General features: G+C 36.7%; 2 protein-coding genes across 5 annotated transcripts in view; both read left to right on the forward strand.

Annotated features, from left to right (window-relative positions):
• The first annotated feature begins 1,039 nt into the window (after positions 1–1,039).
• Positions 1,040–13,279, forward strand: lhx9 (LIM homeobox 9). 4 transcript variants are annotated; one of them, XM_053512980.1, is made up of 6 exons: positions 1,040–1,227; positions 3,400–3,667; positions 4,702–4,904; positions 5,628–6,001; positions 8,686–8,888; positions 9,702–12,281. In XM_053512980.1, exons 2-6 carry the CDS (start codon positions 3,473–3,475, stop codon positions 9,954–9,956), a joined length of 1,230 nt encoding a protein of 409 aa, XP_053368955.1. In that variant the 5' UTR covers positions 1,040–1,227; positions 3,400–3,472; the 3' UTR covers positions 9,957–12,281. The 4 variants fall into 4 exon arrangements, with proteins under 4 accessions (XP_053368955.1, XP_053368957.1, XP_053368954.1 ...); XM_053512982.1 differs by lacking the exons at positions 1,040–1,227; positions 9,702–12,281 and adding an exon at positions 12,295–13,279 and having other exon boundaries at positions 3,125–3,667; XM_053512979.1 differs by lacking the exon at positions 1,040–1,227 and having other exon boundaries at positions 3,125–3,667.
• A 13,877-nt stretch (positions 13,280–27,156) lies between these two features.
• Positions 27,157–27,944, forward strand: part of LOC128542851 (serine/threonine-protein kinase Nek7) — a 64,731-nt gene continuing 63,943 nt past the window's right edge. Inside the window, exon 1 of the mRNA XM_053512984.1 lies at positions 27,157–27,296. The gene's annotated coding sequence lies outside the window, so the exon portion shown is untranslated. The remainder of the gene's footprint in view (positions 27,297–27,944) is intronic.

Below are 27,944 nucleotides of genomic sequence, written 5' to 3' on the forward strand. Positions count from 1 at the left end.
ATAAGGGTCGGGAAACCAAATTATTAAGGGCGAACATAGAAATCTCTAACTAAGTATATACGCTTTTGAGCAATCTCATCTGTTTTGTTCTAATAGACGAATTTTCCTGTATTTTTGTGCTGTTTTTTAATTAATTGTGAATGAGCTTACAAAACAATCTGAATTGCTCCACTCCAGTTGAAACATCAACGACAGACATTCATAGCTCTATACAGCAAGCAACAGCAGCTTTAGATAGATAGATAGATAGATAGATAGATAGATAGATAGATAGATAGATAGATAGATAGATAGATAGATACTTTATTACTACTAGATTCCAGACGTCAGTTGCAATAGAAACACAAAGACAGATTAGTTTATTACACACTGTGTAACTTATTCAGTCAGTAAACACAGGGTAAATGTTGGAAATGACCAGAAGTTTCTAGTGTAATGCTAAAAACAAAAAAAACTACAAGGTATACAAGATAAGAAGCAAATAAATAAAGCATAAAAATCACAAGTTTTAGTAAAAATCCATTTTATAGAATAATCCTGTAACGCTCAAATCTTTCTTTTTTCCTTTTTTCACAATTATTATTATTATTATTATTATTATTATTATTATTATTATTATATTGCAGCTGTTGTTGTTTTGTTGTCTTTTTTCTGCTTCTTCTCTGGCTTGATTTTATTGTAGAAATAAGCCAAGTATTAGATAATAAGATAAATAACAATCCATACAATAAATAATACATTATTTATTGTAAATAAAATATTATTAAGACACCATTATAACACCAAATTATTTCATGCATAGATTATGCATTGTAAAAAGAAAATTAATTTTTTTTAATATATTTGTGTCTACTTTTTTGTGTGTGGAAGTCCTGATCAAGGCCCCTCATTTGTGTATCAGAGATTCAGAGATACACACAGTAAGTGCATGCACAGTGACTGTGCTGTAAAGAAGGACCAACCCCATGCTCTCTCTCTCTCTCTCTCTCTCTCTCGGGCACGCGCGCGCAAGGCGGCATCTCAGGCGCTGACGGAGACGCCTCGCGCACTGACACACTGATGGACTCCAGGTTTATTACTGAAGAGGAATAAAAATAAATGTTTTGAGATTTCTGTCTAGCTGAATAATGCACAACGTTACGTGGCAACAAAACAAACTATGTAAATGAAATAGAGAGCTGGTGATCAGGAGGTATTTACCGTTAGGACAAAATAATCTACGGACAGGTAAGATCAGCGTGTGTGTGTGTGTGTGTGTGTGTGTGTGTGTTCTAATCATTTTAAATGGAAAGATCTATCTATCTATCTATCTATCTATCTATCTATCTATCTATCTATCTATCTATCTATCTATCTATCTAATTCACTTCCAATAATCTCGTCATTCTTTCTTTATTTTTTAAGGGGACAAATTATTTTTGACATTTAGGCACAGTATGTGCTCAGTGTCTAGCAGGAAAGGAAATACAAATATTTTTTATAAATACTATTTGTTTGCTTATTTGTTTGGTTAGCTGGTTTATTGTTTTACGCATTATAAAAATAAATTGGCGTTAATTTTTGTATTTTTTTACCTTATTTCTAACATAATAAAGGAGAAATCACAACCTATAAGTGTAAAAAAAATTCTTTTTATTTATTTATCTATTCGATTTTTTTTCGTTTGGGTTTATAATTGTTTATAGTTATTTTCTGTTATTTCTTCGCGTTACAACCACGGCGTTGTTTCAAGCTATTAAGTAAAACAATTATTTACATTTTTAGAATAGCTTGCGTAGCCCAAATCAATTCGACCATTATATAGTGTTGCTCAAATAATACATCATACGGTTTTAATAATAATAATAATAATAATAATAATAATAATAATTAGTCGCTGGATAGAAAAAAGTTTTATTGGCTCTAGGTTATATAACAATTCTATTTTAATTTTCCAGAATCATAATTGCTTCCCTGATTCCCTTCAATCTCTCTCTCTCTCTCTCTCTCTCTCTCAAAAAAAAAAAATATATATATATATTATCATATATATCAGTCTGGGTGTGTGTTTTAGACAGTTACAACACTGTGGCCTTACACTGCTCTTAGTTTCAAGTCTATCCTCCTAAGATTTAATCCAAAATTCCAAATATTTCACAAATACGCATTACAGTTGTATTTAAAACATATCACGTAAGTAAATCCAAATATCGAAATACATATACAAGATACATATTTTGAGATTGTGAGCAGTAGCAGGCCTGGTTACAGTTGTGGTTTTCAATAATATAATAAAAATAACAATATAAAGACTGAAGTTTGTTTAAGCGGTATCATCTTTCCCGAGTACGAGGCAGAAGACTGTGTGTGTGCGCGCGCACACACACACAAACACACACATACACCTTTCTGGTCATAAATGAATACAATAAATGATAACGGGAAATAAATGGCATGCAAAAATTTGCTTACTTTAATTCTATCTATCTATCTATCTATCTATCTATCTATCTATCTATCTATCTATCTATCTATCTATCCCAATCTTTATCTCTTGCTTTCTTTCTGCCTCTTTCGTACACACGCAGATCTGCCATTTCTCACCATTTTATTTATTTATTTATTTATTTATTTATTTATAAGGCCAACCCCAAAGTATTCTGCAGAGGTTTCAAATCGCTGAAAGTCGCAAATTCCATCTCTGCCTTCTCAGAAAAGTGCTCACAGTGAATTCACAGCTAATGAGCGAAAATAGCTGGTAAATGAGTTTTAGCAAAACACACTAAACATGCTGGTGATGAATGAAAATGGGTGAAAGCAGTATTAGTAGTTATTATAATCACTTAATTAAATGCTCAATTGATCACATTCAGATGTTTTTTTCCTCCTAAATGAGGTCTATGTCATGCATGGGCCGTGGTCAGCTAAACACTGCTGGAAGCTGCTGGAGGTGAGGGAGTAAAAATCAGTGCCCAGGCCATCAGCAGCTCACAGTGACAGCTCTTTGTTAGTGAACAGAAGAAATCAGAATTGAGAGAAGGGAGAACTCCTCCTACCAAATTACCCAAGCAGGGCAGGCGTTCCTCTCTCTCCCTCTCCCTCTCTCTCTCTTCACAAATAAGACCCACGTCTCCAAGCCTCACACACTCCCCACACCCGACTCCTGAGCGCTCGGATCCATAGAAGAGACAAACTGGGAACTAAAATCGCATATTCCATCAGCAGCTCTCCTCCTTACGCGGACTATACTTTTGATTGCTTTTTTGCTTCTTTTTCATCTCTTTTTAAACCACATTTGGATGTGCGCTTTACCCCTGTTCATGCGGTGTGCAGTTTGCGGGGCGGCCTGCTAAAGTGCGCGCACGTGTGTGCGTTCGCGTGTGTGTGTGTTTGTGTGTGGTGTGTGCGTGGTGGTGGTAGTGGTGTGTGTGTGTAAGTTTCCCTGCAGCAGACCGCTTTCGGATGGTGTAAGAGGCTCGGGGGCGCCTGGTATATGGAAGTTGTGGCGTGCAAGGCGAAAGAGAGCAGTTGCACATTGCGGCCCGCGGCAGCAGCAGCAGCAGCAGCAGCCATGCTTTTCCACGGCATCTCCGGCGAACACATCCAGGGCATCATGGAGGAGATGGAGAGAAGAAACAAAACCGAGTCTCGCCTAGCCAAAGCTGTTCAGATGAACGGCAGAGAAACGGTAGGACTTTTTATTGTTTGTTTGCTGTTTTTTTTTTTTTTTTTTTGCTGTTCTATTCGTGTTATTTTGTTTATTGTTGTTTTGCTGTTTTATTTGTGTTGTTTTGTTGTTGTTTTTGTTATTTATTTTTTTCTGTGTTTTCGTTGTATTTGTCTTGTCTTTTAAACCTGTACAAAATGCAGTTATTTAAAATTATTTAAATGCGAATGCAATGCCTGCAAATCACTGCTCTTCTGTTTATCGTTTAAATGAAGAGTGTGTTCGCACTTTAGGCTGTGTTTACAAGAGAGAGAGAGAGAGAGAGAGAGAGAGAGAGAGATTAAATAAAATAATATAAAAGAATAAAGATATTTACAAGAGCGTCCTTTTTTAATGAGAGATCGCTGAGCTTAGAATATGATGTTAAAAATATGGCATGCAAAAATTATTATTATTATTATTATTGCAAAGCAATTTTAATTGTTTACTAATACTAACTTTATTAATAAAGCACTAATAATACCAAACTAGAGCGACAAGCTAATAACAGTACAATATTAGTAGCTATAGTAAATAATAATAATAATAATAATAATAATAATAAAAAGAATTGTTTTTTGTTAATTTTAAAAAGAAACAACCGAAGCCGAATTTTGCTTAAACAAACACAATTTAATCAATTTTTAAAATTACAATTTTGCGGCTACGCAGAAAAATCCCCAACAAAGTGTAGAATATCTGAAACGTAATTCTTGTCCTTGTAATTTATAGTCACAGTGTTGTTCCGAGATAGACGAACAACACGCTGTGATTTCTTAGGTTAGGCCTTGCCTCTGCCTCATGGAGTGCAGGAAATCCAACCCCAAAATATAATTCAGTAATGCACCTTTTATCTTGATTGTATGCTATGAGGAGTAAAATATGTTGTAAGTAAGCATGACTAACTGTACATTGACATGGTATATTACGTTTATATTTCTCAAGAAACATTTTTTTGTTGTATGACAATTTTTCTAAGCTCATTTTTTCTTTCTTTCTTGCTTTGTGGACCTCAGAGTATGCCGGCTGCGAGCCCGGAGAAGCCTGCTCTGTGTGCCGGCTGTGGGGGGAAAATCTCTGACCGCTATTATTTACTAGCTGTGGATAAGCAGTGGCACCTGCGCTGTCTCAAGTGCTGCGAGTGCAAACTGGCGCTGGAGTCCGAGCTCACGTGTTTCGCCAAGGACGGCAGCATATACTGCAAAGAGGATTACTACAGGTGAGGGCGACACACAACAAAAACTTCCTGTATGATTGTGCTCATTTCCTTTTCCCCCCAATCTTTCTTGAATCACTCCACTAAACCTTGCAATAGACATGTGCATGCTGGGCTGCACAATAAAGACTGCTATAGAAAATAGATGTGGCCATTATTGTTTGCTTTAAAAAATAGTACGTTTTTGTTTTAATCGCAATTTTCATCAGCCGTATAAAATTGCAAGCAATGGCTCATGATTGTGTTCATTTTTTTCCCCCACCATTTTTTAATAACTCCAAGGCCCTTTTTATATAAACCCTATGCATCATGATGCATGCTGGGCTGCACAATAAATACTGCTAAAGAGGTGCAATTGAAGATATATGTTGTTGTTCTTGTTTGCATTAGAACATCATTAATTTTTTTTTTTAAAGCTGTATAAAATTGTGAGTACTGGATGTTGAGCACTAAAATCTTTCTTAATCGCTTTCTTTAATTGCATTTAAAAGCATTTTCGTTGAAAAATAATGCAACGTCATTTGAGCAAAAATAAACAGTGGAGATTATACTATTATACTACTACTACTACAACAACAAAAATTATTATTGTTATTATTATTATTATTTTATTTCTAATTTTAATTATATTTATAGTAATTAATAATGTATACTACTAATTAAGAACGCCATTTGCTCGCGGACAAGTGCCGGATCCGGTTGTGAATAAGGTCCTTGCCGTTCCAGAAGGTTCTCCGTGCAGCGGTGCGCGCGCTGCCACCTGGGCATCTCGGCGTCGGAAATGGTGATGCGCGCTCGCGACTCCGTCTACCACCTGAGCTGCTTCACGTGCACATCGTGCCACAAGACTCTGAGCACGGGAGACCATTTCGGCATGAAGGAGAGCCTCGTGTATTGCCGCCTGCACTTCGAGAGCCTCGTGCACGGGGAGTACCAGCACCACCAGCAGCCACACGCGCAGCTCAACTACGCGGACCTGGCTACCAAGGGCGCAAGCCTGGCGTTGCCGTACTTTAACGGCTCGGGCACGGTGCAGAAGGGCAGGCCGCGCAAACGCAAGAGCCCCGCCATGGGCATCGACATCAGCACGTACAACTCTGGTGAGCAGTGGTGTTTGTTGTTTGTTGTGCGTGATATTTCTACACATACACTATATTTCACAGCAATCACTCAATAAGCGCATCTCAGGGCGCATCACACGCGTGCATCGAGACTGGCAATTGTTATTTTCAAATGCATAAATTCATTGCTGAATATGGTAAAATTAATCAGTAAGAAATATGCACGTGAAACAAAAACAAACACTACAAAAACGGCGCAGTAATCAAGTCATAAAAACTGGACCATTTAGCAATATTAACCAACGTTCAGTTTCACACTACAAATTAATTCATTTTAAACACATAGAAACTGCCCTAAACAACGTCACGAAAATATTGAAGCACAATATTTAAAAACATTTCAACAATTTATTACATTGAAATAGCTAATTCGTTGTTTTTTGTTTATTTTTAAAAAGGACATTTTTAGCTCATTAGTCTGTAAACAACTTAGTTTTCCTAATCATAAATGTGTCGCATAAATGCACAAATATAATATAATATAATATAATATAATATAATATAATATAATATAATATAATATAATATGATATAATATGATATAATATGATATAATATAATGCACTAGCTAAAATTTGATTGTATTGTTTATTATATATTTCAGTATATTTGCTGCAAGAAAATGTGTTGGTTTTATTTCAGCATTCTGTTTTAATTCTTATGATTTTGAAGAAGTGGGATTGTGCATGGCTTTTTTACTAAGCGGGTTTAGTGTGAATTAAAGGTGATGACGGAAAAAAAGAAGAAAAAAACAATTCGTCGGTCACTTTTTACGTCGGAATGAAACTAAAAACAGAGTGAGAGAGAGAGCAAAATAGAGAACCCCCTCACCCCACCCCAAACTAAATTTTAATCCAAGGAATATTGTATCTTGGAATACTGTGTGTAGCTCTGTGGTTTAAGATACACACATATCCATATAACACCAGTGTGTTAATTGTGTTAAGTGTTCTGGGACACGAATAGGCTCAACAAACACGCTATGCCTTTTTAAAGTGATTTCTAGCAGTGTGAAACAAGGAGCATGCCGGTTAGAATTAGTAGACATTTCCCCGTTTTATTAGCCTCCAAGACATACTGATCATTCCATTCGGATTTGTTGGTTGTTTGGGGAGAAAAAGCAGCCTTAAGCTTCATGTCGCCATACAATTAAAATAAAAGGACATTAGCAATCACTGTTACTTTTATATTTATAAATTATATTTTTGAATTTTTTTTTAAATTAAGCCTTAACATTTTCACTGATACGACGATAGAGTAACGTAGAAATCCGCTCATTTGTTCTTTTTTCTCCATTAATTAGTTTTAACCCCGTGGTAAATATTTAATGAACAGTTGAGCCCCCTGCTGGTCAAATCAGGAAGTGACAGACTGCTCAAACCTTTTATTACATAAAAGCTTTGAAATAAAATAAATAAATAAAGATTTCACAAAATGTCTGCTTTCCTTCACTGTTCCGGGTTTTAGTCATGTAAACATTACTGATTTTTACAGATTACTATACTGAAAAAGTTAACAGTAACAGTTAAAGTAGTTATAGGCCTAACAAAACACAAGTAAAAAATTTATTAATAAACAGGGATTTTTTTCCACCAAATATTTGTAGAAATGTATGGTACAAAATTAATGACTTTTAAAATAAAATTTATTAAAATAAAAACTCACATATATGATAGATATGGAATAGAATAGCAAAATTATTTTAACACGTTGTGACACAACCTTGGTTTTTCGTTAGGGAAAGGAATTTTACCCAACCTAGGTTAAAGCTGCCCTGAAAAACTGTCGCCCTTAATAAAAAATATAAAAAATAAAAGTTGGTACTGGGAAAATATTTTTATTGATGCTAATATTTGTATTTGTAGTTGCTGTGCTATTGTGTGTATTTGTATTAGTGGCGACATTCGAAAACCCAAATATAAATCAAATTTAAATAAATGAAATAAATCTGACAAGGCGATAAACAGATAAATTAAAGATAGATTAACCAGAAATAAATGGACATATATTGGATATTCATACATTTAAACACATAAGCAGTCATTAACAGTCATTTGTTAACCTTTTCCTTTTGAAACATATTACATGCCAAAACAACATTCTTTTTATGTACAAATCCTAAGAAGTTTAGGAAATTCCTTCAACACATAGAGAAAAAAAAAGAAATATTTAATTATTATTTTTGTGAACTAGGTCTTTGTCGTGTCATACCTTTTTTTCTGTGTGCTCTTCTTCTTTAGAACGAACTTTCTTCCTGACTGGATTTTGCTGTTGTTGTTGTTGTTATGTAGAGCTTAGTGCTATTATTAGATTTTTATTTTTCTTGATTATTTCTTTTAGATTAAAAAAAAACGTAAACCAAATTTCAAAGTCATTTGGTGGTTTATAGTTATTAGAAATAAGCTTACACTCTTATCCAAAAGTCGGAAATAATTTAACATATAACAGGAATTTTGTTTCAAAGTTTTTGAATATGCGTTCAACCATTTGAGTTATGTAGATGGTTCACAATGTAAGTTTCCGTAAAAACGAACCTGAAAACTAATAACAAGATGTAAACCACAGCAAGTCAAGAAAAAATTGAATTGGCGGTGCTCATAGTTTATTACTTTTTTTAATCTTGATTTTTTTTTTTTGTGTGTGTGTAATTGTGTTCGTCTCAGGTTGTAACGAGAACGAATCCGAGCACCTGGATCGGGACCAGCAGGCATACGCTCCATCGCAGAAGACCAAACGCATGCGCACGTCCTTCAAGCACCACCAGCTTCGCACCATGAAGTCCTACTTCGCCATCAATCACAACCCTGATGCCAAGGACTTAAAGCAGCTCGCACAGAAGACGGGCCTCACCAAAAGAGTGTTGCAGGTAAGCGTCGGCTTCTGTCTTTTCAAATAGAGAGAAAATTAAACCTTAGATCTTATTTCATGTGCACCCCCCCCCCTTTAGTGGAGATTTCCTCTCGCATCACTCATCCGAGCCTGAGTTATTCCATGTCATATCATTTAGTTTTATGTTTCCATTCATGTCCTTATAGTGAGTGTTTAGACAGAAAAACGTGGAGAGAGGACACTCTTTACCTCTCTTTAGTTTTTAGTGTTTATTTAACAGATTTAAGACGGGTTAATCATACGATGAGAGAAATAGTAATATTTATAGAATTAGTATGTTTGAATTATTTAGTTGATTAGTTTATCAACTACCATTTCTTAATGTTTTCCTAATTTGGTAATAAAATACTGTACATCCACAGAAGTTATAAAGAATGCTAAATGTGGCTGTATAAATGCCAGAATTAAGCATACATCTTTTATTTTTTTATTTATTTATATATATATATATTTTACAAAAGCATGTTTTTTATATTTGTCCAATAAATTTGATATTTGATAAATAAATACTTCTTGTAAAATGTTATAAATGATGCATAATATAAATACTTAAATGCGACGTGCATGCTAGAAGAATAGGAATATATGATATGGTATTTCTTTAGAGACAAGCAGTTTTTAGACTTCATCACCTTTTTTTTTATTTCTCATAATGGCATATTTATTTATTTATTTATTTTGCAATAGTAATGTAGATATTCCAAATTAAGGAATGTAACAGTTTCCAAAAAAAAAAAAAAAATACTCGAGCACAAAACAATAAAAGCCATTGCATGGGGTTGGTTTGCAGGTCTGGTTCCAAAACGCTCGAGCCAAATTCAGACGGAACGTTTTGCGGCAGGAGAGCGGGGGTGTCGAGAAGGCTGACGGCACGTCACTTCCCGCACCCTCCTCCGACAGTGGTGCTCTGACCCCGCCAAGCACAGCCAGCACGCTTACAGACCTGACCAATCCCTCTATCACCGTAGTCACCTCAGTCACCTCTAGTTTGGACAGCCACGAGTCGGGGAGTCCCCCGCAAACTACCCTGACGAACCTTTTCTAACAAACATTTGAGTTATTTTGTCCTTGATTGTTTCCACCCACCCTTCCAAATGTGGCTTTTTGTTGATAATTGCAAAACACTCTTAAGCAACCCTGAGATCCGCTCTGAAGATCAAGTAGTCGCCTCAACTCCACGCTATTTTGGACTATTTTGATTTTGCCAAAAAAATAAAAAAATAAAAAAAATAAATTAATAATTTCAATTTGATTCTTTTTATGTTGTTTTTCATTTTATTTGCTTTTTAGACAGACCCATTAAATCAAGCTCTAATTCTAAATCTACAACTCTATAAACTTGCTGTTTTTTGTGTTTTATTTTGTAACTTTACGAATTTGACAGATTTCATTCCCCATTTCCACATAACACACTAAAACAACCGAGAGCTTCAACTCAACATAATGTGTAGCACTTGCAACCACTTGGCAGCTGAGTTTACACTCTTCGTGTATTATTTAATTTTATTTTTTAATTCAAAAAACAAACAAATGTATTCACCATGTCAGCAGTGTGTCGGCATGTTTTCACACGTCATACCTGAAAGTGGAAACATGCTTTACGCGCACGTGCTTTAAGCCACGTTTAAATTCCTTCATTGTTTTGTAATTTTTTTTTTGGAAAACCTAATTATTATTCTTTTTTTTTTGATGATCTGCATTTTATTTTTTAAAAACATTTTTGTCACATTCCAGTTGTATCCAGTGACTGTAGTTTTGACAAACGAACCCATTGCCATTTGTTTTTCTTAATTTTAAATATATAACTCGCATGCCAGGTGGTGCTTCGACCTCAAGACAGCATTGTCATACCAGCATGGCTCTGATTAGAGTGAAACAATAGTGAAAACTGTGCAGTGGTAACTGTTCAAGAAAAGAAAAAGAAAAAAGGTGTTTATATCTTTTTCTTTGACATTTTGAGAAGCTTGATTTTAATTGATTGTACAGATAAGGCACTTTTAACACACAAAAAATTGGGAAGATCTCCTTAACAGTTCTTAATTGATTGCTCAAAATCTCTAAGTCTGCTTAGTTTTTAACTGATGAGTGTGTTAGGATGGTGCAGCTCAGGGTGATCATAAGATTCAACACATTTAGTGATGGAAAAGCTAGGCTGTCATTTATTTAAAAAAAAAAAGTATTACTTCTAAGTTTGTGGTTTACAGAAACGATTAAAGAAATTATTTAAAAAAAATTACGATTGGAGAAATTTAGTCATCCATAACCATAATGCATAATCAAGTCATGTTTTATCCCCTTCTTCGTCAAACTAAAAAAATTTGTTTAATGGACACTTGCCACTGAACAGACCAAAAAGAAAAGAAAAAAAAAAAACATGATGGGGAAGTGACAGCAAGGGACAGTTTAGATGCTGATTCGTTCATTGTGTGATGGAGAGTTGGTTCTGTTTTGTAGAACAAAGTGCTCCTCGAAGATCTACTTGATAAAGTAGACGCCTAACTCAGTTCTACTATGTGCCTTACGCTATAACCTGGAAGAGAGCTTGTGAAATTCAGGAGATACATGTGTGTTTGTTTTAATAGATATCACATTCTTCGAAACGCCTCACTAGTTTTGTAGTGTTCTGTTTTTTTTCTTTTTCATCCGAGGATCTTTTTAATGGTGTGATTCTGTTACAAAGGAGGCAAGCGATGGCCTAGAAAGCAGTTGTGCACTCTTTCAAATATAGTCGGTAAATCCGAGAATCTTATATATTGATCTTCGTTGTTAATAGTATGGTACGTGTTCTATCAAGATTGTCCATTGTTTCCTTGTTTCTTGGAAAAAAAAGAAAAAAAAAGATGGTGTATAGAAACTATTTCCCATTAAATATTTATGGACCAAGCGGTTGTTATATCTTATTAAATTTGTGTGAATAAAAAAAAACACCTTGCATTGACAGTGTTTTATTTCTCTCATTGCACAAACCATTCTTTATGTTTTTTAAAGGGAAACATAATATTTGGTGAATGATAATAATAAAAGAAAAACCCTCCCACTACACATGTCTCTCTTGCTCTCTCTCTCTTCTTTCTCTTGCTCTCATTTTTTTATATTGATTTCCTATTTCATTCTCTTTAGTATTCTAAAGTAATGCCCCATAGATTTGCACTAAGACCCTGTAGATGAAAAAAGTCATACAGAAGAATTAAGATTTTTTTTATTTTTAAATAATGCATGAATTATGGCAACAGAGCTCGACTGTGCTAGAAATTGCACACTGATATTAAAAAGAAAAATAAGAAAAGAAAAAAGATGGAAAAAAACAGTAAAGCTAAATGCAAACCTCTTATAGTCAGGTTGCTTTGTAGTTTAATATATTGTTACTTTATGATTTCTTTCAGGGAGAACAAATCTTGGGGCATTACAGCCATACTTCACGGCGTTTGAAAATTCCCTAAAGTATTAAAAGACGGGGAAAACTTTGATCGGAATTCCTCACCATTGAAGACAAAGACAGTATTAGGATCAGATGATAGTAATAAACCTAAATCAGCAACAATAAATGTAATGCAAAAGTCTTTTTTTCCCTTTATCTTTTAAATTCTTCTGAATGTTTGAATCCACTCAATATGTGAGCTTTGTTTTTTTCTTTGTTTTCTAATACTTTTTTGTTATATTAGAGCTAAAACTGTTCTTTGTATCAGGATGACAATGACAAGAAACATGTATAATATTCTAGTTGTATATAACTGAACAAGGATTACATACACCAAACATATCTCTCTCTCTATCTCTCTCTCTCTTTCACTTACTCACTCACTTACAAACAGACACACACACACACACACACACACACACACACAACCTTCTTTCTTGGTACAATATTAATATCATTCGTAAAAACCTCACTCACAAAACTAAATGCATGGAAAATTACACCAAAGCGGTAAAATATTCTTTAAGACGATTGTAGAAAGCACATTTAACGAATAACGATAATTAAAAAAACAAAACAATACAAAACAAAACAAACAATTTGTATGTTGCATGCACCTTATCAGTGGTTTACATTTTTAACGCTGAGTATTATTTTGTCTGATGTTTCATTTGTTGTCGACTTGTAAATTAAATTATATAACACATTTCACTTTGTGAATCTAACATCCTTTTACGGGAAGAAAAAAAAAACAATAATTCAATAAATGCACAACTGCATGCACTATTTGAATAATAAAAGAGAGAAATGATCTGCTTTGGGAATTCCTTAGTTTGCATTGTTGTTTGTTGAAAATATTCTCACGTTTTCTTGGAGGGGACGAGCCGGACATGCGGGCGCTGGCTGCTTTACAGTGGTTGTAGCTGTTTATTGCGCGTCACACTGTAGGAGTTGATAGCAATAAAATCTTGCTTGAGATTTTTTCAATGGCAGACGTCAACTCACTGTAAATCAAATGGCTTCCAAACAAGATCAAGTCCATGATTATTTACTAATATATACATAACCTGAAATATTGACAACAACTGTCTGCTTCTGATTACTTACTTACTTACTTACCTGGTGTAGTGATTTTAGCTGAAGCTTGTGAGCTACATACAGTTCTCATGACTGTAAAAGGTAAAAAGCAAAAAAATAACAAAGGAGAGCAAGAAAATTATTCTGTTGCACTTTTACATAGAGCATTTTGCTTTGTTTCTTCCTTTTTTGTCCTTTTTTTTTCTTAAAATACAAGCTTTGGCTGTAAAACACATAAACGTCAGCTGGTTTCAATTGGAAACCTTTTCACAGTGGTGAGCATGACTTGGAGCGAAGTCGTGCCAATGCATCAGAGCCTCTTAAAGCTTGTGACTTCAGAGACGTTGCTATAAAATGGGAGTTGTTTTTTTTTTTTTTTTTAAAAAAGAAGGAGAAGAAGATATGTCATAGAAGAAAAGTACTGTAAAAAGTGGATCTGTTAAAGCTTGGCAACAATGTCTCGTTGCTGCTTCAACATCTCCAGGATTTGATCTCGAGCTCAAGTCTGGACTATCGAATGTTCTTCTCATGCTTATGTAGGTAGGATTCGTCACTGGTAGGTGGACTGGTTATGCTAAATCAGACCTAGTGTGTATGTGTGTGAATGTTTGGAAGTGTGTGTATGTGAGACAGAGTGAAATAGCCTGGCGTCCATTTGTTTTTCTGGGACAGACTCCAGTTCCAGTGCCACCCTGACTTGGATAAAAGAAGAAGCAATACATAAATAAAAGAGTTAAGTAAGTAGTTGCATTGATGCCAAAAATAGTAAGTATTATAAACAGAAATATATATATATAAATTTTTTACCGTAATGGGTGGTCAGTGCAGTCAATCAATTAAGGAATAAATACAATCCTTAACACCTTCACAGTCCTGGATAGAATTACACAGATAAACACGGGCTCATTTCTGTTCCGCTCCCCGTGTTGTGATCGTGCTACGGCTTCAGCTGCTCATATATATATATATATATATATATATATATATATATGACTGATATGGCAGAGTGGGCCTGGGAGAGACTGGCAGATCAGACATGTTTACAGTGACAGCTACAACACACACACTCGGAAAGATCCGGGTGTCAGGAGATGTGTACATCCAACTCTGTGTGTTCCTGGACCAGCATTCTCCTCTCCTCTGAACACAGAAATATGACTACCCCCCACCACTACACACACACACACACACACACACACACACATATGCAACCTGTCTATGCTCAGTGTGGGTGAGAAGTGTGGGAACCTGAGTGTATTGCCAAATAGCAACAGGAAATGTAAGTACGCAAGTGTGTACATGCCCCATGCACGCAAGCGGAATAGGAATGCCACTGTTTCCTGTGTATTTTGGATCTTTCACTGGAACTGATATAAGGACGTGGAAAAACATGCAAAAAGCTTAATGCTCGGTTTTTATCACACCGTCACACTTGTTTTAACATTTGCGACATGTGTACATTATATAACACACTCTATAACATGTCACACACTCTTACTCAGAAGCTGAAATGATTTTCTAGATCAACATCAACTACAATTCTTAATGAAATCTACTGCTCGTTTAATACCTCAACGTATTTTTATCAAATTACACACCTGACTCGACATCCTTTTCCCAGATACACTCCACCTTCCCTCTTCTAATGACCTCCACTCCTCCGGGAAGGCTCTCCACCAGATTTTCAAAGCGTCGCTATAGCGATTTGTGTGCGTTCAGCCACGAGAGCATTAACGAGATCAGGAGCATTAGTGATGTCAAGATGTGGAGGAGGCTCCGTTTCCAGTTCATCCCAAAGGATGATGGTTCAGTGGGGTGGAGGTCGAGGCTCTGCGCAGGACACTCGAGTTCTTCCACTCCAATCTAAACACACACACACACACACACACACGTCTCCATGGAGCTGGCTTTCATGCTGAAACAGGTTCGGGTCTCTTTGTTCCATTGACGGGAAATTATAAAGCTGGAGCATGCAAAGACTTTCTATACAATTGTTTGCTCAAGTATGATCGTGATTATAAAAGTGTGCACGTGTTGAGTGTTTTGTCATACATTCTATATGATGATCCATAAACAGAACGCAGAGGAATAAACATGAAACGTGTATCCTGAGAAACTGATTTATATACATGGAATAATAAATGGGAATGCCACCTCTGGTTGAATTTAATCTCACACACAAGGGAAGGAGCTGAAATTATTATTTTTTTTTAAATAGGATTAAGCATTTCACCCCATTTTAATTGAATCCTCAGAGACTTATGTGCACTTTTGTCCACTTTTTGATACCTAGGTGCACACAAACCTTTTATTAAACAAACATATTTCTAATTGGTGCAAACACCGAATAATCAATCACCTGATTGGTCAAAGGGTCTTATTAAAAAGCTGTGGGCTTGATGTTTTCTACTATATCGAGCTTCCCAAATATTTAAAATGATACGATACGATTACATCATTTATGGTGCGAGCATCATCACAGATTTTTAAGCATCACATACATACAGCGGCGGCCCAAAGTGTTAAGACAACAAATATTGTTCTCCCTGTGAACAAATCAGGTGATGTCAGTTATTAGTTGTGCTAATTAGAATCAGCTGGTTTAGTTAATGGAGGAAACAAATATGTGGCAGGAGTTTCACTTTCTGAGTTTCCAGGGTGTCCACCTCTGCATAATTATGGCTAATTCTCAAGTGGATTGTGAATTTCTGTAGCAAAAAATGCTGTACGTCATTTTCAGAAAGTGATCAAGCAGGCATGGATTGAACGAGTGACACCAGAGTACTGCAGATGTCTTTCTGACTCATATGTCCAGCCTGATCCAGCAGGGTTTGTAAAGGTTTTGTATTGTTAACAAATAAATTATTATTATCTTGATTGTTATTATTTAAAAAAAATTTTTTACAATGCCTTTAGAACATTGAATTTCACTTTTGTCTCCATTTTTGCCCACTATTGCATAATATACTGTAAGTTTTAAAGTAATTCTTTTTTTTTGTTTTAGAGGTACCTTAAATCCATGTCGTAAAGACACAACAGGAAAAACTAAACAAAACAAGCTATAAAAAACCCTGAAAAGACAAGATTTAAAATAATGATGGTGCCTACCAAGCAGCTCCAACGGACTGGGATGTGGAACGCTCCAATGCCTCATGCCTTTATCATGGTCAAATTAGTGCATATAAGTGGAAATAGGAAAATGGAGGAATTCTGACTCAATACCAGGACTAACCAGGATCCTCCATGCATGCCAGTGAAGCTCAAAATTTGTATTAACCCGTACATACTATTCATTTTTGACCCGGCACAAGTTTTCTCTTATAAAGTGTCTCTATACCACAAATTAATTTTGCATTAACATATATTTTATCAGTCATTGATTAAACTGATGATTAACATTTAAGTGAAGACTGATGTCCACATTCACACTGTTACAATGACCTAACAAGTGCTACTGTGGCTGGTGTACAGGAAAAGGAGGCAATTAGAGCAAATAGATTTAGAGTGAAGATTTTTCAGACTTGTTCTTCATGTTACATTGTTTGGAGGTGAGTCTCAGCAAATGTTGCCTTATTGTGGGGACATGGGTTTTTTTTTAAATTGTGTTAGGGTCCTCCTTGAATTCTGTCTCTACTTTCCCAAAGACAAAAAAAAAAAAAAAAAAAGCCAAAGCAGTCTATGCTTTTACTCAAGATTCCCCACCAAACCAAATTTGGTCCTTATAAAATGCTTTTAAGTAAATAAAGGTCAAATCTGGCCCATAACATTGTCAATGTACAAGAATATGTCCCAGCTGTATTAAAAAAAGCAACAAGAACAACAACAAAATAATTCTTGTGTCATTTGGGTAAATTGGGGAAAATTCACAATATTTTAGGCACATACAATGTAATTTATAATGTTTTTACTATGATGGTCTCAAATGTGTCAAAGTGGGTCAGAATTGAACAGAACTTTATGTAAGAGTTAAGTGGTATTTTTTTTTTTATATTAAAAACTGTATATTTTTAGGCCAACCACATCAATATCCTAATAGAAGTGTAAGAAAAAAACTTTTTTCCAGTGCTTCTTACATGATTAAAACAAAAATGCATGCACATAAAGCAACTATAATGTATAACTGAATAATACAAATTGAATCTAATCTACAGTAATACGATTCTAAGAGAATGTTAAAATTATTTAGACAGGTCTGTGTTTTACTGCAGTATGTTCCTTCCTTATATTAATTAGTGTAGTAGAAGAAAAGAAACTCCAGTATGCAGTGATGAATAAATGAAGTGAAGAATGTATCAGGATGACACTGACAATGTATGTAAAAATCCTCATTCCAGCAAATTGACAAAAATTCAAACTGTGTTGACAAAAAAAGGAACAGTGTGCAATGGGTTGATTTACAGAGAATTACAGTACGCATGCTACAGTAGTTTTAAAACAATACAGGGTGTACACAGTTGTTAAACAAATTTTTATAAAGCCAGCGTGTGTGTTTGCAGTCAGCGAGAGTGCGTCTCATACAGCCCTCTAATTACTCCCTCAGAAACCACAAATTTGAAGATACTAAACACAGTCGCAATTTGTCAAAGCAAGCCATTGATCTGATCGAGAGAAAATGTGGGTGTCGAGCGAGCCCAATATAACCTGTGCTGTAAATTCTGATGCAGTGTTCAACAATGGATCTGACAAATTCATCAGCGATGTTTCTTTTTAATCTTGTTCAAGAAGATAGAAAAATAAACACATGCCCTACCTTCTTTTTATTTGTGCAGGTGAGTAATACTATGCGCACATCACTTATTTATTAGACAACTCATTCCAACTTGTGGCAGTTTTATTTTTACTATATGGCTGATCATTTCGCTGCTAAAGTTTATGTTAGGGTTGTAGGCAAAACATGACATGAATCTGCTGTAATAATATAACACAACAATATGTGTGTAATTTACTGTAAACAATGCTGTAAATCAAAGGTACTGCAGAAGGTTGTTTACTTCTAAATTTAGCCGAAGGTTCTAATCAATATCATATCTTCTCTCATCTGTTTGGAAAAAAATAAAAATCCTTGCATGCTTGAGCCATCTTTGGAGATCTCCAGCTCACAAATACAGCAAACAATTGTATCCAGGAGTGTCATCTGATCATATGCAGTGCATCTTGAACAAATTTAATATTCAAATATATGAAAGTAAATTTTCAAATAGTAAACTATTTTAAGCTGTTTTGTCTCAATTTTGATAATTACGGATTACGGCTCATAAAAAAAATGCAGTATCTCAAAATATTAACATATTTTCTCAGATCAAAGAAAAATTACTACATAGGGCCTCCGAGTGGCGCAGTGAAAAAGTGCTCAGGTTACTTTGATAGCGGCCTTCAGCTCATTTTTCTTGTTGGGTCAAGTGTTTTTTGATCTTCCTCTTGACTATACCTTGTAGATTCTCTATGAGGTTCAGTCCAGGTGAGTTGGGTGGCCAGTCAAGCACAGTGTACACAAGCACCAATATCGTGGTCAGCAAACCAGTTATTAGTAGAAGTCCTGCTGGAAAAGGAAATAGGCATTTCCATAAAGCTTGTCAGCAGACAGAAGTATGCAGCACTCTAAAATCTCCAGGTGGATCGCTGCATTGACTTTGAACTTGATAATATACAGTGAAATAACACCAGCAGATGACATGGCACTGTAAATCAACACTGACTGTGTAAACCTCACACTAGACTTTAAGAAACTTGGATTATGTGCCTCTCTCCTCTAACTCCAGACTTTCATGAACTGTAAACTCTCATAATTAAAATTTAAACCAAAAAGGTTTTTCATTTCATTTTATTTTACATGTAATTCATCTAGAATATATGAGACTTTGAATTTTAAATTAAATTATGAAAAGAAATTATTTTAATTTCAGGATATTCTAATTTTCCAAAATGCACTAAAGAGAATGATCATAGGCATTTAATCTCTTATTGGGGTTTAGGGAATGATGAAGGTGATGTGTGATGGTAAATGACTTCAGAATTGGATGGACTGTAAATCAATTTATGAGAGTATAAAGACATGCCACATTGATGAAATTCTCTTACCTCACACTTCCACAGAGTTCAAACAAAAACAAACAAAAAAATTTACTGTGGTGTCACACTCAAGTCCTGGAGGCTACAGTTCTTGACAGGTCTCCTTCTTTGGAACCACCAACATCAGATTATGAAAGTCTTGTTAAGTAGCTGGTAAGTTAATTATATTAACAGTGTATTAAATGCAACATGTAAGCTAAACTTGATTTCTGATTGTTAAAATTATTCGAAAGCAGAACTAATAGTTAAAAGTCAGAGAAATCAATGCTGTTAGACTACAAAATAAGATAAAAAAAAAATCATTAAAAGTGGAGGTTATACAAATACAGGATGGAATTAAACTGTAAACAAAAGTAATAATGCCTTGCTATAATCAGACTGGTGCTGGTAGAAGCTATCACTACTAGAACAACAGATTAGCATGAACACCATCACAGATCAGAGGTCAAGGAGGACAGGAACATTGTGTGTATAATTGATGGACACCTCGAAAACCTATTCCTGTAAAATATGGTGGACAGATCCTAAAATGTCTTGATAAGACAACTGAGGTGGTCAGTCCCAGACATGTCATGAGATCAGGTAACTGTAGTAGCTAATTTGAAGGTGAGAACATCGTTATATGTGTACGTGTATACGTACACACGTGCACCTTGGGGGGAGTGTTGTGCATCTGGACTATGTCTGAGTAGCTCTGTCTTAAGTTTGGGTCACCCCCCTCATGGTGAAGGACCTGCATACAAATTGAATATGAGACGGGTTTTCCCAACTGATTTCCTGTTATAGTCTAGCCAACAGATTTTTGGATGAGTGAAGGTGAGATACTAATGTTCACACCCAGACACATCATAAAACCCATATCAACCCTTATATTGTGTGCACAACAGCACAAACCTATGAGAAATACAACCCCTGCTCTCTTGTATGTAGTGGGAAAACCTGCAAGGTTTCAGTATGCCTCAGAGAACCGATCTATTCCCAAAGGTAATATGATATTGCCTGAGTCAATACCAAAGTCCAGAGGTGAGACACAGCCTGTTAGTGGTGGTTCCAGAGTCATGGGAGGAAATTTGATGAGAATTCCTAAATTGGACATAAACTGTACATGACTGGATATATTTCTAAAACTTGATGTTAAATGTAGGCTGCTAACATTTTGTCATCTGTTGCATGCTTGAGAGCCCAGGATGCCCAGTAGCTAGAGACCTGTGTAAGTAATTAATAAGCTTACTCTCTGAAGAGCCTCTAGAACATACACTTAGCTGGCTTGTTCAGTGGTCTGGGATTATCAGTTACCGCAAATGATATTTCTGGACGCAGTAAATGGGACAACCAAGCTGCTGGGCTGCCCGGTGGGGTCTGGCATAGGTTATGCGAAACAGCATTATTTGGTAGTCATTGAACCTTGATAAAAAGAGGTTTCAGCTAAAGGACCTTAGCCTACTGAGTAAGATGCTATACTTGGCATATGTACTTTAGGTTTCAGTGATTTGTAAACAGTGGACGGATAATAAGACAAATCCAGCCCATGTCTCCACGCCTCCAGGGACAGATTAATGGCAAGGAACTCCTGGTTTCAGACAACATAATTTGTCTATGTTGGAGGCCAGTTCTTGATGAAGGCTATATACTTTCAGTTATTCACCTTTTAGAGAACACCAAGACCCCACTTCAAAAGCATTCCTATCATTAGCAGATGGGGGTTGTGGGGTCTGCTTGATGAAAAACATAAACTATTGTTGAATATTTCAGTTAGTAAGGTTTTACAGCTAGTAACCAGGGTAGTCGGCATAAAGAGCCTTTGAAGATCAATACATTTATGCTTGGGTTTTAGGTGAACGTTCTCCAAACATTGGATGCAATTCTAAGCTTAGATTTAGTGTAATAACATGGTGCACACAGTGGGACTGACACCAAAGGAACTATACTGAACCCCCTGCTTCAGGACATCGTTTCTTCCTAGCTGGTTCCTAGATCCTCTTCAACCCTGGAGAACATTTACCCTTATCCTGTACTAAGATAGACAGCTGGTAAGTTTGCAGCAGCTGTTGTTAAAAATTTATTATATATATTGGCAGAGTTACTCCTCCAATACTACAGTAGATAGGTACATAAAATCTTTGGATACACTCACTGATAACTTTGGTTTGGTGTGGTCTCATGCATCACTCGGCAAACTTGACAGTGGAAGTTCTCACCTTGCAAACACAACTTAAACTTGTGGCTCCTTTGGAGTAAGGTAGGTCACACCTAAGATCCAAGTGATTAAGAGTACTAGTGACAGATGAGTTCAAAGTAGTCCTCGCCAGTGTTGGGTGCAACGCGTTACAAAGTCATTTAAGAACTCAGTTATTTTTTTCGAAAATGTAATCCATTATCCGGACAATTTATGTAATCCGTGAGCCAGACAGCAATGATTCTGTTATTGTGTGTGTTGAAAGTCGTCCTACAAGCCCCGCCCCTTTTGTTATTCCCCTCTCACCTATGCAGTTTGACTATGCGAGGGCCGATGCGGGAAAAAATGGAAACCTAATCACAGCATCAAAACTCGCGGTGAATCATGATGTACCGTACTTACGGCCACCGCACAAAACCGCTTAGGTGAGATAGGGGTATTAGTAGTTAACAGATTATGGGCCAAACTTCGCTGAGTGTGAAAAATAAAAAATTTGCTTAAAAATGTGAAAATTAACTTTTTTTTTTTTTTTTTTACGATAGTATTCATGAAAATAGCTTTGGACTTGCTTGGTCTCGGGGAAGTTTATGTTAACTGAAATGCAGTTCTTGTTATACAACTGCCCTTTTGACCTTATAGAACAAAGTTATAGAGGGAATGAGTACTATCAGGTATCACCCAAATGAGGACGGTTTCTCTTTCGTGTCTGATTCCTTTCAAGGTTTCGTTCTAATGTCGTCTCTGGGAGTCTTTTCTTGCCACCATCGATTCCAGCTTGCTCATTAGGGACAAACGGATAACGAGTTGAATCATTTTTCAATTTCTCTTCAAAATTTTTATTTCTGTATAGTTGCTTATCATTTAATTCCATAAAATATAGTTGACGTTAAATCATGTGCATATAATATATACATTAAAAATACTGGTAGAGGAGATATTAAACAATATTATTACACTGAGTGCTGTTGATTCTATTCCTTTTTTTTTCTGACATGCATGTTGTCAGCTCCAGAATCATGCCCTGAGTGTCCTCTGGGTTCTCTGACAAGGAAAATCAAAACACACTTATTCTAATGCATGAGTGTTTTTATCAGTGTTATCAACTTAGTAACATCATTTGATTTGGCTTTTTTTTTTTGTAATTCTTTAGCAACTTTAGTTTAAAGTATAGAACCTAACAAGAAATCTAGCAAATTTCTGAGAGTCTTGCACTCTGTACAGCTCTTTAACTCATATCAACTCACAGCTGCTACTTCCTGTATATTGCTAGTTGTTGCTCAAGAACTCAGAGATATTTAACACTGAAAGGGCCAGTACATACAACGATCAGCCATAACATTATGACCATGGATCTAATATTGAGTAGATCCATATTTTGCCACTATAACAGTAATGATGTGTGTGTTCTGACACCTTTGATCTACACTAGCGCTTCTATTGGATCGGACTATATGGGCCAGCCTTCACTCCTCATGTGCATCAGTGAGCCTTGTTCACCCATGGCCCTGTCACCAATTCACGTTTTTTTTCTTCTTTGGATCACTTTTGGTATGTCCTGATCACCGCAGACCAGGAACATCCCACAAGAGCTGCAGTTTTGGAGTATATACATGAACAACAGATACATCATAAATATATATAACCCAAAGTCACTTAAATCCTTATGCTTGCCTATTTTCTGCTTTAAACACATCACCTTTAAGAAAAAAGATTCACTTACTGCCTAAAATATTTCACCCACTTCTAGACGCCATAGTAACAATATATTAAAAATGTGGCTTACTGTGAGAAGGGCCAAATTGTGATGGCCAGACATTTGGGTCAGAGCAACTTCAAAATTGCAGCTTTTATGGGATGTTCCCTGTCTGCAGTGGTCAGGACATAAATATCCAAACACATGGTTTTGTTTAACATAGATGTGTAAATTTTAATGTTGTGAAACTTTCCAACTTCCTATAAGGAGATGTTGATCTTAATTACACTTGCAACTACAATTTAAAAGACGTTCATAACGTCATACATTCACTTGATTCTATAGTGTTTTGCGTTAGACATGCTCGTTACAGACAACTGAAAATGCTTAAGAAACAATTTTCATGTGAATTGAGGTAAGGGATCGTGCAAACTGTTGTTGCCTCAAGTCCTGTCCTCAGCAGTTTTCACGAAAAAGTTTTGCTCATGCCTGAAGCAGTAATTCTGGAACTGATTCTGTTTTTGCAGCAACATCAAGTTCAGAGCCTTCAAGCAACAACAGCAACAACTATATCTGCCATGGGTTTACATTAACTATCAACCGACGGCTTTCAAGTCCACAGATCCACCCACCACAGGGAAGGCCAGGGTGAATCCTCATGCTGTTCCAGGCGACTCTTGTATCTAAAAACCTGATAAATGTAACGGTTACCATGTGTCATGCTTTTGCATTGCCTTACAGTGCCCTAGGTAAATAAGCCATATTGTGTCTGTAAAGATTCTGTTAACAGGTGCAACAGAGTGGGCCACCGCAAGCAGAGAATAACAGGGAAAGAAGTGTAAAAAGTGTTTTATAAGTGTTTCACTAACCTATTGTTAAATGAAGAACACTTACTTCAGTTAAAGCTAGAGCTTCTAAGTTCTGCAACCTGGTATCCAGTGGGAGAAGAAAAAAACTTGGCCCTCAATATCTCATCATTCAATAAAAATTCCAAAATGGAATAGGGATCCTGGTTTATACCTAATACTTGATTGTGTGTATGTGTGTGTGTGTGTGTGTGTGCACATGACCCGTTTCTGGGTTTTTTTTCATTCATTTAATCACAAACTTTATTTTAGGTTATTAAAATCAAACTTTTGGGAAAACTCCTTTTAGGGTCATGTTTAGAAACTCGATTTTTTTATGTTGATGTGTGGACAGGGAAGAAAAAGTGTTTTTGGCTTGTAAGGGTGTGTCTACATGCGGTGTATAAATCTTTATTAATCCCGAAGGAAAGTGCAGTTCTGTAGCAGGCGCTGCAAAGTCTTATGTATTCTATGTTGGTTTTTTTTAGGCTTCTTATTGGCGAACACGGCACATGTTCTTCTCATGCTTGGTGGAGTGTTCTCCGGGTACTCCGGTTTCCTCCGACAGTCCAAAGACATGAAGGTCAGGCTAACTGGCGTTCTCAAAATTGCCCAGAGTGTGCGAATTAGTGTGCATGCCCTGTGATGAGTTGTCACCTTGGCCAGAGTGTACCCCGCCTCGTGCCCCAAGTCTCCTGGAATAGGCTCGAGGCCCCCCGCAATCCTGTAACAGGATAAAGAAGTACACATGATGAGTAAGTTTGCAACTTAATATTTTTAACATTTCCATCAAATTCACATCTTTATACTATTTTTGAAGCGTTTAAAAAGCTAACTTTAAAAAAGCAAAAGGTGTACTTGTATGGATGCGACTCCAGGCAAGAAATATTAGCGAACAAAATTCATCTTTAACATTTCAAGGTGCTGTAGCAGTTTGCACTGTGGCCTTGCAACTTCAGGGTCGAGAGTTCGAATCCACTTTCAGGTCAGTGTGTGTGGAGTTTGAACGTTCCTCCCACAGTCCTAAGACATGAAGATTCGGCTAATTGGCGTTACTGAATTGCCCGTGTGTGTGAGCAAGTGTGCTTCTGTTTGCTTATGTGCCCAGATGGACTGACACCACGTACAGGGTGTATTCTGCCACGTGCCCAGAGTTCCCTGGGGATAGGATCCAGGCCTTTAGTGGGGCTGTACAGGATAAGTGGTATAAAGAATGAGTGAGATATAAAATTATTTTATGACCTCATGTGGAAGGAAAACAGAGGAAACCCATCAAGCACGGAGAGAACATGCAAACTCCATGAGTTTGAGACCGCCTGGGGATCTGTGCACAAGTTTATGGACATCTAAGGTAACACAAGCAACATCAGCTGTCGCATTGTACCTTCATGGTCCAGATGAACCAATCTCCATAATGCACACTGCTATATAAAGTGGAACCTTGGTTCATGAACGCCCCAGATTATGACCAAATCGGTTTACAGTCAAAAGATTTGCCTAATATTTTTCTCAGTTTAAAAACTCCTCCTTGGAATACGACTCAAAACCTTCATCCCAAGGTGCCGCTATCAGTTGAACAAAGGCATGAGTGCGGCGCACAGTATCAGTTTTGATCAGTCCGCGGTCGTAGATCGCGCACATGATCAAATAATTTTGTGCGAAGTGGAGTGACGCCTAAGCCTTTGCTGAGAAGGATCAGCCGAACAAAACTCTGTAGGGCACTACGCCTTAGGAACGATAACACAGTGTCCTTTTTGTGCAGCACAGTTGCGCAAGTGTGCAGCGCAGAGGAAACAAATGTCTCTGGATAGAAAACCGACTGCCACACACAAACCAGAGGCCAAGAAACATAGAAAAGAGAGAAAACCCCTGAAGGAGAAGGAGTGTTATTATGGAATGGGACTCTCACTAACACTAAACTCCTCCCCATACCATTTTCCTCTCCTTCATTCCTTCACATCACAGAGTCTTTTAAAGAAAGGTGCGTTACCAAAACATGTAATGATTAAGTGTGCACTCTTTCCTGTACACTTTATATTTATATTTAGTGCTGTATTATTGTTGTATAGTTACGACTTTTTCATACTTTCGGTTATATTTTGTGATATAAACAAAATACATCAAAAGTCTAGTGACGAAGAATGGATTAATTCTATTTTACATGTGTTTCTATGAAATAAACTGAATTGAGCTACGACCAAATCGGGTTGAACCAGAACTTGGGAACGAATTAAGTTTCACTGTAATGTTTTATACTGTTGTCACAAGATATTAAATTTTAGAATATAGTTACAATATCTTACATTTTGTGCAATAACATCATTTTAAACTGTGCAGTATTGTTACCTAGTGCAATTAGTTTGAAAGTATAACTACTAAATTGTTTTTCTTTCTCTTTTGTATTTATACACTTTTCTGTACTTTATATTTGCTTGTTTTTAATTTTATGTAGTGTAATATAGAAATGTCCTCACTATTGGGCGAATAAAGGTATATCTTATCTTATTTTAAGTCCCCTGGGATAGACTGCAGGCCCCATACAACCCTGTATACATGCTAAATCTGTATAAACGATAAGTGAGTGAGTGAGTAAATTTTCAACTAAATATATATATTCTATTTCTGTCAAATTCACATCTTTATTATTTATTTTTTCCCTGGACCATTTCAAGTTCAACCTCAGGTTCTGCAGATTCAGATTTCACTCCATATTAGAATCACTTGTCTTTCTACTTAACACCTTTTGTAATATTCCAGTGAACTGTGTGTGTGTGTGTGTGTGTGTTATAGTAGTATGCATGCTGGTATGTGTTTTCTTTTTCAGATCAGGAATTGTGAGCTGGAAGTGTCTCTGTACACACACACACACACACACTTCTGGGACTACCCACCACAGCCTGTGCGCGCGCACGCGTGTCTGAGTGTGTGTGTGTATGTGTGTGTGTGATACACACTCGCTCGGCAGCTGGTGAATCAATCCGAAGTTGAAGTCAGGAGTGATTTTAACACCACCACCATCCTCTTCGTCCTCCTCCTCCTCTTCCTCCTCGTTCCCAGTCGGAGCTCCAGTTGCAGTGTGTGTGTGGACGCTAGGCTGGCTCTTCCTGGTAAGAGAACCAGCGATGTTAGCGAGCTAAGCTAACCTGCTAGCTAATGACATGGTTTAAATGCTCAGTTGCGACTTAACAACGTTCAAGTCAGGGCTGGGAGGGAAGCCGAAACGCGTGTTTCCTAGGCAACGCTAGCAGAGGGGGGGAGTTAGAGGAGATGAAGCTGACACTTTTGGGAATAAAAGAGACGGTTTGGTTTAGCTGAAGTTTAGCTGAAACTCTAGCTAGCTGGCTAGTTAGCTGGTTAGCATGAGTGCGTTGCTAGCTGTCCTGGGTGACCTGTGACTTGCGCAATTCATCAGCGTGGCTTAAAATATTGCCTTAAACTTGTTTACAGTAAGTTAAGGCGTGTGTCAGTTTGGACGTTAGTGTGTGTGTGTGTGTGTGTGTGTCAGTCAGTGTCACACTGACATACCCTAGCTCTCTAACTTTCGTGCCATAGAAACCTCTTTTAACTCGTTCACAGCACGACATTGCATCGCCGTCTCTAGCTGGCTGACGTCACGCACGACATGTCCACTCGCATGACGTCATTTATTCGTACAATACAAACACCCTAGGCCAGCGCGTGAAGCGCGTCACGCGCCAACATGTACCAGATCGAGACAGAAAGTTAGCGCACGCGCAGTACTGCCTAGCCACATT

Source organism: Clarias gariepinus, chromosome 15, assembly GCF_024256425.1.
Source record: "Clarias gariepinus isolate MV-2021 ecotype Netherlands chromosome 15, CGAR_prim_01v2, whole genome shotgun sequence".
Taxonomy (NCBI): Eukaryota; Metazoa; Chordata; class Actinopteri; order Siluriformes; family Clariidae; genus Clarias; species Clarias gariepinus.